This window comes from Malurus melanocephalus, unplaced genomic scaffold (genome assembly GCF_030028575.1).
Source record: "Malurus melanocephalus ecotype Western Australia unplaced genomic scaffold, MMel_1.1 scaffold_6, whole genome shotgun sequence".
In the NCBI taxonomy this organism is placed as follows: Eukaryota; Metazoa; Chordata; class Aves; order Passeriformes; family Maluridae; genus Malurus; species Malurus melanocephalus.
Genome location: NW_026623238.1, coordinates 4,033,418 through 4,049,470, shown reverse-complemented (window position 1 = coordinate 4,049,470; position 16,053 = coordinate 4,033,418). Strand labels below are relative to the sequence as shown.

General features: G+C 37.0%; 1 protein-coding gene across 1 annotated transcript in view; it reads left to right on the top strand.

Moving 5' to 3' along the window:
* The window catches only part of TPO (thyroid peroxidase), a 35,368-nt gene extending 20,767 nt beyond the window's left edge, over window positions 1-14,601 (top strand). Inside the window, exons 8-13 of the mRNA XM_057371330.1 lie at window positions 4,539-4,797; window positions 5,325-5,495; window positions 6,275-6,512; window positions 10,060-10,268; window positions 11,080-11,250; window positions 14,501-14,601. Coding sequence (XP_057227313.1) covers window positions 4,539-4,797; window positions 5,325-5,495; window positions 6,275-6,512; window positions 10,060-10,268; window positions 11,080-11,250; window positions 14,501-14,601 — 1,149 coding nt within the window. The remainder of the gene's footprint in view (window positions 1-4,538; window positions 4,798-5,324; window positions 5,496-6,274; window positions 6,513-10,059; window positions 10,269-11,079; window positions 11,251-14,500) is intronic.
* Window positions 14,602-16,053: the final 1,452 nt, after the last annotated feature.

Below are 16,053 nucleotides of genomic sequence, written 5' to 3'. Positions count from 1 at the left end.
TGTATTTACATAGTGTTCAAAATGTTTATTTTCTCACAGGCATTATATAAATAATAAATTCCCAGTGTAAAAATGCCTGTGAAGTGTTCAATGAAGTAGTAATTCACAAACTTCAGGGGCCACTGCTGACGAGATAGCAGAAGAAATAAATGTGGGACAATGAAGAAGAAGAGAGTAAATAATGATGTTTATACTAGACATGTTTTCTGATTCTWATAATTTTGTTTTTGGTGCCAAAGAAGACATTTTTGAACATGAACTGGGGAAAGACGCAATAAAACTTTACTTTTCGGAAAAACACTTTTCCTTTCTTCTGACACAAAKTTTTAGAGAGTGGAATAGAATATGAAACATGTTTCCTTTAAGAAATCACCTGCATTAYCTGATTTATTGTTACTGGCAATTAAAGCCATATAGCTTCAGAGAAGTAACATACTTCATTTAATAGTATTTAGTCAGTCCTTTTGCAATATTTGGCCTTTTGCTTACTTTGTCAGCTCCTCTGCCATAAATATGGCATTTGCATTAAAAGAATGGCATTGATAAGTCAGAATAATTGTTAATACTTGTTAGAAGAAAAGCACAAGTTCAAAAGCAGGCCTCTGGGCATTTATGCACTTAAGATTTACATCCACAAACATTATGGCCTGAAAGAAACCACTTTGTGCAAGGCAATGCACTGCCTGGATCAGGGCTGCTCATTATCTCTGCCAGTACCACAAACTAATGAGATTTGCCTATGGCTCATTAGAAATGTGTTTGAGTTATAACTATCTGGTTTAGAGATACTCATTCAAGATAGATAAKTGGAGTATCTCTATTAATGTGGTGYGCTAACTGGCACAATAATGACAGCTCTGGTTGAATTTACCTTGAGATTTCCAATATCAAATTTTGTTTCAGTTGCTAGACATTTCTAAAATTCTCTTTTYTGGAAGGAATACTTTCAAGCATAATTCCTGCCTGTGGGTGTGCAATTACAGAGAATTGAACAAAAACCCTTTTCTTCTTTCTTGAATAAAAATGATGAAAAAAATCTTCCTTTAGTCCATACTTTTCCTCCTGGATGTTTTTTTGGCACCATAAATATCTCTAGAGACAAGTATTTGATGATAGAAATTTAACAAAGTTACCAGACATAGAAATTGCTCGTTGATATCCTGGACAAAACAGGTTTTTTTTTGCTTCAGTGTACAGTTTCACTGATAAGGAGTAGTAACWGTCCTTTCTGTTTTATGGGAATGRCAMTTAACTYTACAAAATATTAACACTGCTGTATACAGTGGTTAAGACACATATTCTGATTTGCTTCATGTTTTGTGCAAAAATACATTTTTTCATTGTTATTTAATATCTGAAGAAAAAGTGTTTGATTATCAACAGCTATTTTTAACGTTGCTATTTCATACGTATGCAGTTTGCACACAGCTCTGCTGTTCTTTTTGGATGCAGTTTCCCCTCGGAACCATTTGGATGCTGAAAGATGGGTGATTGGGCACTAATCAGATGGAGCAGGAGTTTTGCAGATCAATCTGAATCCAATTCTCTTTGATTTATTACAGTACCAGAGCACTGCCTCTGAATCAATGCAGTTGCTCCCACTTGATCCCAATCGCAGGTGACAGCTACCTTTAGTTTTTGGGGTACATATAGGTGTTTATTTCATTTCCTTCTACATCTGCTTGTGTTCTCTGAGCATCTTGTGTGATCCAAGGTGTGGGTTGAAAGTGGGTAACTTCTGAGACTGACATACATTAACTTGACTACTTGGATGAGACTTGTTTGTGAAATTAGATTATTAGATAGCTCCTTTCAGAAATATGAAATTATAAAGAATAAATAGATAAATAATACGTATTATTAAATAGTATGTCTTGCACAATGTCAGAACTCGTGTTTTAAAAGGGTATAGTTTAGACTGTTAACAGAAGTATAACAATGTGTCCAGTTTTTTATAAAAAATTGAACTCTCATGCAATCACCATTTACCCAAAAGTTTAGGACTTCAGCATCATCTTCCTCATCTGTAAATCCTTCAGTATATACAGCAAGAACTGAAAACTAACCACGCGTAGCACTTTGATGAATTAAGCATCATTGCTATGTTTGAGAGTTCTCTATCATTTCTGCAATCTTTTCCAAGWGTAGAAGCTTCATTTAATTGGCACTTCACCATCTCAGTGAGATACTATTCCTTTGCAGTTATGGCTGGATAATGACAATGACAAGATGCACTTTTGGCCTTGCTTATCCTTATGGTAGTTCACATACTTTTATATTCTCTCTTTCAGCCTTTTTAAAGGATTTTCCTTTTCCAATCATAGTGCCTCATACACACCTACTTTGGAAAATACTGTAGAGCTTTTAGCAAGGAACTCTATGAAAAGTGATAAGAATTTCTGTATCTTTTGGATGTAGCCTAACAGGAGCTTGGATTATCACTATTCTCATAAATGTCACAAGGAGTGGTGACCACTCAGTGCCTTGCAGGTTCAGACTCTTTATATTTATATACRTTCCTTATGCTCCTGCAAAAACCTGTAAGTTGACTTATTGATAATAAATAGACTCAAAGTAGGCCATAAATGATGGAGCAGTTCATTATATAGTTTTTGATTTCTTTCCCATATAGTCACTTTYTGCCTGATTTTATTGACCTTTTGCAATAAGCATGTTCCTTTGTTTCCACGGGAAAATCTCATTTACTGAAGGAACACTCTACTGAAAGAGAGTACTGTGCCTATTTATGACAAATATGAAAGGAAATAAGCCTTTTGTAACATTCTCTGAGAGAAGGGACTGCATGCAAAAGAATTATAACAAAAATAATTTTTATGCTTGTCAGCTGTTAACACTTCCTTTAAAACATATATATGTCAGTTACGCGAACTTGTAGTGAGCCTCTCCTTCACTTCACAGAGACAAATTTGGGCACGTGCAGAGACTACACAAATACCAGCAGTAGTATTACATTCTGTTGTATTAGTAACAGCCTGTATTATCTAAAACTCACCTCTATTTGATGGAGCCTCATTTAGCCTTTGGAGTTTCCATCAAACAAATGCCTAGAACGAGGTAGGGATAAGAACCCCTTTTCACCCTTAGCCTTTTAATTTCCTTTCTTGAAATGGCAACCCCTATTCCCCTATCAAGGAAACTAGAAATGGAGATGTCACCCCTGGAGCAAATGAAAAATCTGAGCTGCCCTTTCCTTCAGGGACTCTGGCCTTCATGAGCAGCTTAACTTGGGATTTCATTTACAATGAGCCAAAAAATTAGTCATACCRGGATTTTTGTATCCATGACTAACGTACTCCTATTTAAATTCTTTCATTGTAAAAACTATACAACTAAAATTAGAAATGCTGTCTTGCAAACCTTTGTGAATATAGCAAAAGATTAGCTTTTCAATGACAGTGTCAGTATTAATTTCTTGCAATAATTTTGTTTCATATGATGCATTGAATGAGCTGTAAAAGGAATTCTAACATATTGTCTTTTAAGCATTTTGCTCACTGCATGACCTAACCTGAAAACCTAAACCTTTGCCTTCTGACACAGTGARCAAATTGTTTCTTCTTTCAAGAGAAAGGTTTCCTTGTCTCTGCTCTGTGCCTAAAATAAAGATACAAATTTTTTATAAGGTCATTTTACGCCAGCTAGTTTTTCAATACGCACTAAATCAAGTTCAAAATACATTTGCCTGTATATTCATTGAATATAATATTGAAGCTATAAGGTATTTTACAGAGTTCATTATGYTTCATATTTATCGCATACTGCTTTATTGAGTTCAACATCATCTTTAACCTATAATACACTTTCATTTTATTTGGTACATTAGAACATTTTCCCCTCTTTCCTTTTTTCATTATTACTCTTGCTTTTCCATGCCACTGTAATACTRTTTCATTATAAACACATTTGACAGGAGGTGTTTATCAGTCTTTTCATTTTTGAAGTGTRTTTTTTAGAAGTCTATAAATTGGCCTAAGTTTAGCATAAAATGTCTACAAGGGGATTTTGGGTACCAGTATTTTAAAGCCTCATCATTTCAAACAATAATGAAAGAGGATTTATCTCACAAACATACGTCTGAAAATGGCATCTGTTCACATTAGCAAGAATTCTGGAAATATAGTGCTTCATGCTTTAATTGCAATTTTTAAGGGCATTTATTTAATTTAAGGGCATAATGTACATTTTGAATCTCAGCACACCTCCTGTGAGTTGGATTACTCCACTGGTTTGTAAATGAACAGCACTGGCAATCTCTGCTCTGCTTTGGTCTGGCATCCGCAGTGAGCCCTAACAGGACCTGACTGTTGCATTGTTCTGAGCTGTGCCATGGGTTATCTCCAGTCATTTGTCCCCTTACTGCACAAATAACACTGATTTTTTTTCCAGGTGATACTGCTCTTGGTTATGCCAAACATGCTTGGGCATAGATGAGCAAAGAAAAAAGCATTTAGCACTTGGGACTCATTACTATTCATCTGCAGAAAAGCTGAAATATGTTTCTTTTTCTTTTCTTTCAGATTATTACTTTAAGAGATTACATTCCCAAAATCATTGGTCSAGATGCTTTTAATCTGTATATTGGCCTTTATACAGGTTATGATCCCACSGTGAATCCTACAGTTTCTAATGTATTTTCAACAGCTGCTTTTCGTTTTGGTCAYGCAACAATCCAACCACTAGTAAGGAGAYTGAATGCACAGTATTTAGAAGACCCCGAACTCCCAAACCTTCATTTGCATGAAGTTTTCTTTAGTCCTTGGAGGCTTATTAAAGGAGGTATAGACTTATTTAAATTCATTCTGTTGTTTTTTTGGGGATTTTTCTCCCCAGAATATTGTAACTTTTTTCAAAGTTACTAATCCTGAATTAGAAATGGGAGCATTTATTTAATTAAAGCGTTTATTTAAGTTGTTGGATGGATTACAGAGTACTAAAAATGAGCTCAAATGATTATTTTCAATTAAATAATCAATTTAATCGGAAAAATGCTACTTTCCAGATTAAGACTGACAATAGAAGAATGAGGGATGATGAAGATCTTTCTTTCCTTCTTTCTTTTTTCTGTTTTTTTTTGGTGGATGAATTTATTAACAGGTTGTGAAGTTCTTTTACACCTGGAGAAGATGGAGGTTTTCCATAGCACTGTTATTTCTACTTTAAACTAAAGGAGATTTTTGTRTGTGTTTGAATGTAAAAGCCTGTGTGGAAAACATTTTAAAAACATAGAAACATATATCACATTTGTTATGGAAGTTATAATGGTTTATATATATGATATAATACTATTATTTTTATATTTGAAGGAGGCTTGGATCCTTTACTAAGGGGTCTTCTAGCACATCCAGCAAAATTGCAGGTACAAGATCAACTACTGAATGAAGAGTTAACAGAAAAACTGTTTGTGTTGTCCAATAATGGTTCACTTGATCTATCATCATTGAATTTRCAACGTGGCCGTGATCATGGACTCCCAGGTCTATTGAATTTTCATTAATTTTTCTTCCAACTGGTAACTGAAGTGCACCTGCTTATATTTGGGATGTAATCATAAGCTTTTAAATAATATCTTCAGTAATCAGAAGAGTAACTTAAGTCTCYTTTAAAATGTAAGTTGCTAATATTTGTAACTGTGAGGGAAAGAAAGTTTTCCACAGCGTTTGAAATAAATTAAAATGATCTGGTAAATCTGGAACGTAGAAGAGCAGTGCTTGTGAGTGGATCTGGGTGTGGTCAGTGGAGGCGTCCAAGGCTTGTTCTTGCTGGAACCAGCCCCAGAGGAGGGGGTTTCTGCCTGAAGCAGCTCCCATCAGCAGGCTGTCCCCAGCCTGTGGGATAGTCAATTTAGGCACAGCCCCATTGGCTCCACCAGCCTCAGAAGGTGTTGACAGATGTTTCCAGGAATRGTGTAGATGGCTTAGTTAGATACACACCTCATTTTAAGAAATATTACGTCTTTGTGCCTGGTTTTTTGCACTACATGAGCAGTGCAGCCCAGGGTAAGACTGAACAACCAGGAGAAATAACCTATAATGCCATGGATATACCTCATGCTCAGAGGAAACTGCTGGAGCTTAGTTCAGATCATGCCATAATTTCCTATATCAATTTAACCCATAATAGTAGGCCTTCATTTATACATAACTGTCTATGACTATGGTTGAGGGGGTTAAAATCCAGTGTTTATAAATTTATTGATTTCATATATCATGCCTAACAGTCAAATCTAATCTTCCTTTAAACATCATATTTGCAGGTTATAATGAATGGCGAGAATTCTGTGGTTTACCAAAACTGGAAACTCACACTGAACTSAATACAGTAATAACCAATCACAATGTGACTGAAAAAATCATGGAATTGTACCAAGATCCTAACAATATTGATGTTTGGCTTGGTGGTCTGGTAGAAGACTTTCTTCCAGGGGCTAGAACTGGGCCCCTGTTTGCATGTCTGATTGGAAAGCAAATGAAAGCACTGAGGGATGGTGACCGGTGAGTTTATTATGCAGTCAGATCATGTGCAGAAACCCAGTAGCAATATAGATTTTACAAGCACTTAAGTATGCTCCAAACAAACTATTCTCTGCCCCTCAAACATTTTTGTCTTAACTCCTTCAGTTTTGTTGGGTGAGCTTTTGATTTTTCTTCATATAAAGTCTCAATTCCAGATGGCATGGAGTTGTTTCCTTGGCACTGAGATGTCCAGCTGCACACTCCTGCTGAAAAAAGGTGTCACCAGAAGTTAACTGTGTCAGGAGTCAGTAACTTCTGTGTGAATGGATGTAGCACTGTGCAGGYTTTATTCCCCCTGAGGGCTGCACTGGGCTCAGGAGCTGGAAGAACCTCAATATTTGTCTTTGGCAACTGCAGCAAGGTCAGGCGGGACAGCAAAAAGCTGTAATTTGGGTTCCATCGAGGGGATAATAAAAACACCATGCACCTGGCCTCATGTGAATTGGGACTGCAGAGTGTTCCCAGTGTCCTCACTGGGCACAGTATAGGATGCCACTTCACTCAACCCTGCACAAGTGCCACCAGGATCTTGTGCCAGTACAGCCCTTCACACCAGAAAGGCAGGAGAAATGCAGCCTTGGGTCACAACGGAGTACAAGAAGCTGTTTATATCTCTCTTCTGCTCATGAAGCAATGATAAAACCAATGTTTTTTCATTTCTGTTATGTATTGGTGGCAGTAGTTTTGGATTTCATGAGAAGAATAATTTTAAGCTGCTCACACCATGATAGCAGTGGTGTTTTCAGTACATCTGGTCCTTACACTGACCTTTAAGCTTCTCTTGTAAGTCACTGTTATGCCAAGAAGCCATTATGGAAATAATCWTCCAAGGCAGAATTTAAATCTGAACTTTAAAAAATGTTAATTAATTAGCTCACAGGAAAAAGCAATGTTAATCATGAAGGTGATGTCTTATTTGCAGAAACCGTATAGACAACAAACATTCCACACAGCTGTGTTAAAAATGTGGTTGAAAAATCTCTAAATTGTACAGGCATACTTGTCCCGGTCTGGGGAAGGCATATCTATCGAGGTCCTTTCCTCTTCCTTTCTGTTATTTCTATCAAATAAGCCTTATAATGTTACTTAATATTCAGTGTCTTGTAATACTACTCGCTTTAAATAAACATAAGCAGAATTTAACACATTAACTCCAAACTGAGAAAAAGAGCGTTCTGATAATTAAAGAATTCCCCAAGTTTCTTCCACAAAGTTTGTGGCAGATAGCTTAAATGTGAAATGATATTCTGTCATTAAAAACAAAGGAACCACTTAAGAGAAGTATGTAAAGACTTGTTACAGTTGTCACATAATAAGAATGGAAAGGTCTGATATCCATTGCAGTGTCTGGTCAGGTGGAGTGTTGGGTGTTATCTTTAACTGCATCAGTTAACACTACACACACTGGACACCCTAACTGGGTGGACAGATCTGTAAGCAGGGATTTAGAAGTAACTCTTTCAATGTACTCTTTAAGTTCAGAAATCAGGACTATGTGGAATTTTCATCCAACTGAACTATGTATTCTGATAGCCCTAAAATCTTTTGTCAGTACTCTGACAAAGCATGAAAGGTTTTCTTCTTCCTGTGTACTAAATTCGGGCACTGTCTTAACCTCAGCTACACCACCTGAAACAAATTGTTTCTGATCCATCCACCTTTTTSCATCTCTTCCTCCTCTGAATATTTTTGCATTCTCAGGATTTGGAATATTTGGGCAAAAATTCTGAAGGCTTGTCATTCTTTGCATAGGGATTTGGCCACGTGATACAGTTCGAATGGAGCAAACCAAAATGTTTGTTGAACACTTTTGTGTTGGATAGATTGAAAAATCATTTTTCACTCAAGCCTGTAGATAAAACTGAATTTTGTGATGAAAGTAGGAAAATTTTAGTGTACGTGAAAGGGGAAGTGACAGGTGTAGGAGAGCTGAGTGGAGAAAAGTCTTTGATGGCTTTGATTATTGGAAGGTACCTGGGAATCAGCAGTGAGGTTTCAGGATGCTCTGAGAAGTTTAGGAGCAGTGTTCAGGTGAGGTGCAGGAGGAAGGCTTCTTTCTTTTTCTCTCCTTCCAGCCCCTCCATTTCTCCTGCATTTCCTGTCACAGTGCCGCTGAGGTGTAGGGTATTTGCTCCACCCCGATCCTGTACATTGCCTCCTCCTTCCATACAGGCAAAGTGAGAAAGGCTTTTTAACAAATCAGGCTGCTGAAGGTAACTGTTGGCCTACAAATAAAGTCTGTTTTCCAAAATTTCGCATGCACTTACCTTATTTAGCAGGTATTCTCCTGYTGTCAGCAGGATTCAATTTGCCCTGCTCAGCCACCCTAGGGCACACTGGCAGTCCTCATCCTCCCCAGAACACAAAAAAACTATCCAGCCTTCCCATTTGTATAGTACCTTTACAGACAGCCCATAAAAAACTTAAAATGCTGCACACATGCCAGGTTTGCTAGAGTCTATAGTTAATGTTGCTTTTCCCTTCTAATCAGGCAAATATAAGCACAAATTCACAGATTTTTTCTGGAAACCTCAGCCATGTGCCCCCTGTACTATGGATCATAAGTCCTGTGTTCAGCCTGAGGTCATGTGCACGGTGATGATCACTCCCATGCTCTATTGTTGACTATCCACAGGCACATCACCATAAATCCTGCCCAGCATTTGGGAAAATCCTAACTGGCCGGAGCCTGAGTTCCACAGAGAACTAAACAGTTTAGCAGTGCTTATCCCTGTTTAATGTACTAATAGAAAAGTTCTTTCAAACTCTCCCAAGGTGTTTTTGCCATTAATGTCATGTCTTTATATAAAAAAAAAAGTCTTTCCTTTTATCCCTAGTGTTTGCTTTCCTTTTACCTTTAAATGCATATGTATAWATGTATATTTTATATAATGTCACCATTTAATAGACACACCTTTGTAGCATCAACTGGTTCCTCTGTTCTGACAACACCCTCCTGATCTGACAAAAATAAGCATCTCTTGTCTSTTCCAGGCCATCCTCTTAGCTTATTTTTTCTATGATCAAAAGCATAATTACTGTCTTATGTTTTTATACTATAATTAATCTGCATATCTACAAGTACYCCTTATTAATCAGAGAAGCATTCAGCAATATTGGTTTTCCTAGTTACCACTCAGTGAGGCAAGCAGGATTCAAAAGCTTTGGTATGGGGAAATCAATAATGGTTACTTCTCCAATTCTTCTGTAACTAATGCCTTAAACAATTTATAATTTATAATTGCTTTAAGCAATTTCTGAGTGAACAACACATATTAGTGTGCAAAGGAGTAAGTTCAATCAAATTTGTTTCAAGTTACCTGAGTTGAGCAGTACATCAGACTCACATGAGCATTTTTCTGACTGGTTCTGTATGGTCAGGAGTTTACTTTTATTATTGTTATATTCATCTATTTTTACTGTAATTCTTATTTTTGGTCTTTTATATAATGTACTGTTAAAGTAAGAATAACCAGCTCTTTGAATTTGATCTTTTGCAAAAAAAAGTTTCTATCAATCTTTCCAGATTATGGTGGGAAAATGATAATGTTTTCACAGAAGCTCAAAAGCGTGAACTCAAAAAGCAYTCATTGTCCCGCGTGATTTGTGACAACACAGGCATTTCTGAAGTGCCAGCAGATGCCTTTCAACTTGGAAAGTTTCCACAGGATTTTAAACATTGTAACAATATACCTGGGATGAATTTAGAAGCCTGGCAAGAACTTTATCAGGAAGGTAATCTAGAAATTACCAATCTTTTCTGAGGGGAGGGGACAGTGAGGAACAGTTAAAGTACTGCCCTTGGTTGTGGGAGGTCTTGAATTACTGGTCTGAATTGGATCTTCAGTATTTCTACCTCTTAGAAGGGAGATAATAGAACATTTTGGCTTGGAAGGGATCTTTACAAGCCATCTAGTCCAAYCCACCTGCAATGACCAGGGACACATTCAATGAAATCAGATTGCTCAGACCCCTRAGCAACCAGAGCTCAAATGTTTCCTGGGATGGGGCCTCCACCTCTCTAGGCAACGTGTGCCAGAGTTTCAGACTCTCATTTTAAAAAACCTGTTACTTAGATCTAATCTAAAACAATCCTCTTTCAGTTTAAAAACATTAGCCCTTGTGCTGTTGCAACAGGTCCTGGTAAAAAGTTTGTTCTGCTTATTCTTAGAAGACTTTTAAGTAGTGACAGGTAGCAATAAGGTCTCCCTTGAGCCTTCTCTTCTCCGGGCTGAACAACCCCAACTCTCTCAGCCTCTCTCCTCACAGGAGAGGTGCTCCARCCCTCTGATCATCTATATTGCCCTACTCTGGACTTGCTCCAACAGCTCCATGTCCTTCTTATGTTGTAATGCTSGTTTTATGAGGATGATAAGTCAAATTTGTGGTATTCCACATAAATTCTTTTCCAGAAATGAACAATTAGTCTTGATCACCTTAAAATATGAGAGAAATTTCACTGAAGTTAATATTTATAGCAGTAAGGCTATATAGTGTAAGGTGGTAATTTTTTAAAAAACTTGTAATACAGTCTTTCTCTTTGTAGATGAACTTTGTGGAGCACCAAAAAGTGTGGAAAATGGTGATTTTRTATACTGTTCAGAGTTTGGAAAATCTGCAGTGACTTATACATGTCACTATGGATTTCAGTTACAAGGCGAAGAGCAATTAACCTGCACAAGTAAAGGATGGAACTTAGAGGCTCCAGTTTGCATAGGTATCCAATAATGTTGTCGTTATTATTATTATTATTATTATTATTATTTCTGAATTTGCCAATAACTAAAGTCCAGCACAGCTCATCTGATGTGAATTCTCTCTCATACTTTCTTGTAGTTAGTTTTCTGGGGTTTGTAGGTGTAATAACACAATAATGTGAAACTCTCTCCAGAATGCTCTCTCAGTCTCTATCCATCCTGATTCAGCAATCAAGTTGATGATAGGAAGATGGCACTAAAAATTGCCTAATTAAGCAAAAATCAAGTCTATTAGCAGTCAGTGGGGGGAGGGAGGGGGAAGAAAAAAAGCAGCARAATTACACATTGCTTCCTCCTACATTCAGCATAACAACACGACAAACAGTTGTCATTTTCCTGGCATTGTCAGATAAAAATTGAGCTCTGCACCTCTAGGTCATGTGTCATCCGAATAATTTTAGTAAAAGAGAAAGGTAAAGATTCTGTGAAGTGAATAGGTCAAATTAAGCAAACTAAGTGTCACTTTGGGTCCAGCCTCCTCTCCCAAATAGCTGTGAAAAGATTTGCCAGAAGTTAATTACTTCTGCAGGTACAAAAGTAGAGCAGGTGAAAAATCAGTAAAAAGATACTTTATTTCATGCACATTTTCACAGGAACCCTTTTCTRTTATTTTAATCATTCTTTCATCTTCTGTTTTCTTTTTGCCTTTTACTGTTTAATAGACCAGGTGAGAAAGAGAATGTGGAAAATGTTTCAAGACTTTCACTCTTCATGCTATGAAGGATGAATTCTCTCTGTTCCCATTTCAAATGTGTGTGTTTATAATGGCAGTGTGTGTACATACACTCATATATATGTATTTATATATGTATGTGTGTGTGTATATATATATATATATATATATATCTACTCACGCTGCTCTGCTTTACAAGAACATGAGAGAAAACTAAACCCAAAAAGGCCGTATTTCAGAATATATTATGGATGGTTGTAAATTAATTTGAATGCAAGTGCTGCAGTTCATCCACAATAAAGTCTGTTTATCAGTATTTCTGTGATAGTGGAATGGAAAGCTCTTCATTCTAATTGTGTACCTGGTATGAAAAAAGTCAAATGAAATTTGCAGCTCTTTCCTTTATTCAAATCCTATTTATCCACTGAATTCCACCCACATAAATACCATATAAAGAAATAAAGCTGTTAAATGAATTATAATAAAACCTTTTCAATAGATTAATGTTCTGGCAGCAAATGGAATAAATAAGTTAAATGAGTGAATCATTCCTTGTCCTAGTTTCTTTTAATATGTTCAGTAATGTAAAYAAAAGACTGTATATCTGCTATAGGAAAACAAGCTGCTGCATATATTAAATAAGCAATGCTTTATTAAAGGAAAACCATCAAAAGCCACTTATGCAGATGCTACTTGAGCTTTACAGTAGAAAGCACTTTGTTCCACGCATGTCTGTGCAATATGTTCCCATTCGTTTTAATGTTCAGCAAATTAGGAATAAATCAAGCAATATAATGAGGAGGATAGAGCTTAGCACTTCTGCAGATGGTTTCAAAATTACATGCTGCTCTGGAAAAGATAGAGTGGCTTGCTGGCAAAAGCATAGGATTTGTGAGAGCTGTTAATTCCCACTTACTAACTTGGGCTTTGACTGATATAATTTCTATTGATTCAGGAAGTCATTTAGGGTTAGAATATGCTACCTTTCTTTATATTAAGTGCTGTCATATATCTGAGAGATAACTGTTTATTTTTCTTTAGTAAACTACCACTCTCTGAGCAGCAGAGTAGGCTGGTCAGATCTGACACACACTGTTTGGTGATGAGGAGTTGGCAGATAGCATGACTGGATCTACAGAAGCTGAAGCAGCTCATTTGAATTACAGTGCAGGCAAAGGTTGGGCAGGTTTTTATTTCCTGGACCATGATGACGTCAGTGAAAATTAACCCAAAATCCAGTTTTGAAGGGAGTAATACTTACCCAGAAATCTTCATCCTGAGCACCAGGTTCTTTTCCTGCTTCAAAGTGTTATGAATGTTATTGTTTTTTAGGGGTTCTGAAGTTCAAGACTTCCTTGCAGGATTAGTCTTCTGACTGTCTTACTTGATAACAGTCTTTGGGCAGAGCTACTGTTTTGTACTAAATTTGAGACAATCAGGCTTGATCCTATTTCCAATGATAGAATTCCCTAAGTGGTCTGAATGATAGTGCTAAACTAAGTTAGTAAGTACAGGTCAGTTTCTAATACGGATCAAAAATAGCTACTTATATTAAAGAGGCAGATCAAACATTGTGGTAGAGAAGGAAAATAATAAAATCAAAAAGAGAAGACACTGAAGACTTGGATAGTTGTCCACACGTGGTCTTGCAGTGCTTCCCAGGACCATTGGTCAGAGACATTAAACAAGCTGTCAGATATACACAACCAATGGAAACCAACAGAAATAGCACTGGATGCCTACTTTTTGTCAATTGAATTCAACCATGCAAGTAAACATTATACAGCAAAAAGAAAGTTTTGAAAATATTAAAAGACCAGTTTCTTTCCCTCACTGAGTACTTTCTCTCCTGCACTGCTGTTTCCAATTTAATCACATAATCAAAAAGTGAGATTGAAAGATCTTGAAAGGCTTCAAGTACAATATCTTTACATACATTTTCCAATGGATAACTGCTCATCTGATCAACGTTCTGTGAGAATAATGTCACAGAATGTCTCACAGAATTTATATAGCTTCTAGAAACAACCACCCTTGCAGTGATACCACAAATAATGGTTATAAATTTTAACCAAARCTAACCTGAAAACTTGTCTCCTCAAAATCAAGGCTAGAAGTGTGCAAGACTGGGTCAGAATTATCATTTTCCCCATCTCTATTGAGCACAGGATGAAAAAGTTTACAGAGAAAGGGAAAGTYTTAGGACATAAACGTGCGCAAGAAGAACACTCAAGTTTAGGGTTTGCACTTTTGAAAATTCAGCCAATAACCATTTTTAGCTTTTGGTGGATCATGAAAGCAACCTTTTTTTCATCATTTCCAGCTTTAAAACAAACAAATGAAAAATCAAAACAAAACAACAACAACCTCACCCACTTTGTACTTTAAACAGCAACGATACTGATTTTTACCATCTATGTCTCATTGAAAGTGTACAATRCCTTTCATTTATGAATACTTGTAAAAAGTGTTTATGAGAAATTAGTAATCCCTTTGTAATTGTAATTATTATTGATCAGTCTGTATTCATTTTGCAGACATCAATGAATGTGAAAATGAAATTAATCCACCATGCCCTCCTTCTTCTATATGCATTAACACTCAAGGCAGCTACAAATGTCTCCACACTGATCCGTAGAAGCTGGCAGAAGATGGAAGAACATGCATTGGTAATGGTTGTGAACCTACTGTCCATTAAAACTTCATCTGTTCCATTTTAACATGCTGTAAAAATTCATTAAATGGAGCTTTATTGCAGAGCTGTTACCATATGCAAAAACCCCTTGTGCAACCATGGGCATAAAGATACAGACAGATTCTGTAAATGAAAGTACTGAATAAATGATACTGATCCACAAATAAGCTTTTCATTTCCATTCCTGTTGTGTATAAACCACCAAGTATTTCCTTGACAGTGCATATGAGTGGAGATTCAAATCTGTCTCAGTTTCTCCTAGTTAGTATCTAAATTCAGAATCTAAATATTGCCTAAGTTCCACTTGACACATTCAAAAAGTGCTAACCCTTTCAGAGTTAGCAGAAATTACGCATTTTCTTGGTTTTGTCAGCTTTCCAGCATTCATGGAAGCTGCATGGTGTAGGTTTAAGGGGAGTATGASTGCAGTTGCTCACTGAAGCTGAGTAATAACTGTTCTGGGGAAAGCTCCAGGAAAACCTACAATACAAACTCAAGTGAATGAGTTTTGTTTTTTCTAAGGGCCCAAGGGAAGCACGTAATGTTTATACCACACAGATCTTGCATACAGAGTGCTGTATGCCTCACAATCATGAGCACATGGAATCTCACTGATGGCACATTTCTTGTTTCCTGTTTCAGCAAACACCTTGGTTGCGATACATGGGATTACATTGTCCCTTATTATTAATTGGTCTAAGAAAACACAAGGTGGTAATTCCCTGGCAAAAAAATACCTAGTTACACTCAAACAGATATCTCCAATGACATCAAGTACATCCAATCAGTTTTCCAGCTGTGTTTCTGGGTCACATGAGCTTATCACACAAGTGAGACCTCATCCCTCAAATGAGACTTTAAGCAAGGCATGGTGACTTCATYAAAGGTCCAGGAGTGACATACAGAGGGACACTGCACAAACACAGCAGGCACATCAGTAGAAAAACCTCCCCAACAAGAGGCTGAGARAACAGACTTACCTCTCTCTAGATGTAGCAAAAGGAATTGCAAATCCTCAGGGCCTACTTTTTATGGGATTAGACTAAGAAGGTTATGGAGGTAGCCATTCAGAGCATCATCTGAATCAGAAAATAGAGAAAAAAAAAACCCCACAGTTTTTTAGGTGTTTCTTAACTTTTTTTATTTACAGTTTATTCCTTCATCTGTTCAACCATGGTTACATTTATTTATCCCTCTAAATCCAGAGACAAGGGTAAGCATTCTCAGCCTCTCTTCATAGGAGAGATACCCTAKACTCTGCTTGTGCCCCTTCTCTCATTCTGGACTCTCTCCAGTACGTCCACATCTGTTTTTTACCAACATTGCCCACGCCACTCCAGATGATGCCTCACCCAGAGCAGAGGGGAAGGRTCACCTCTCTCGACCTGCTGGCAA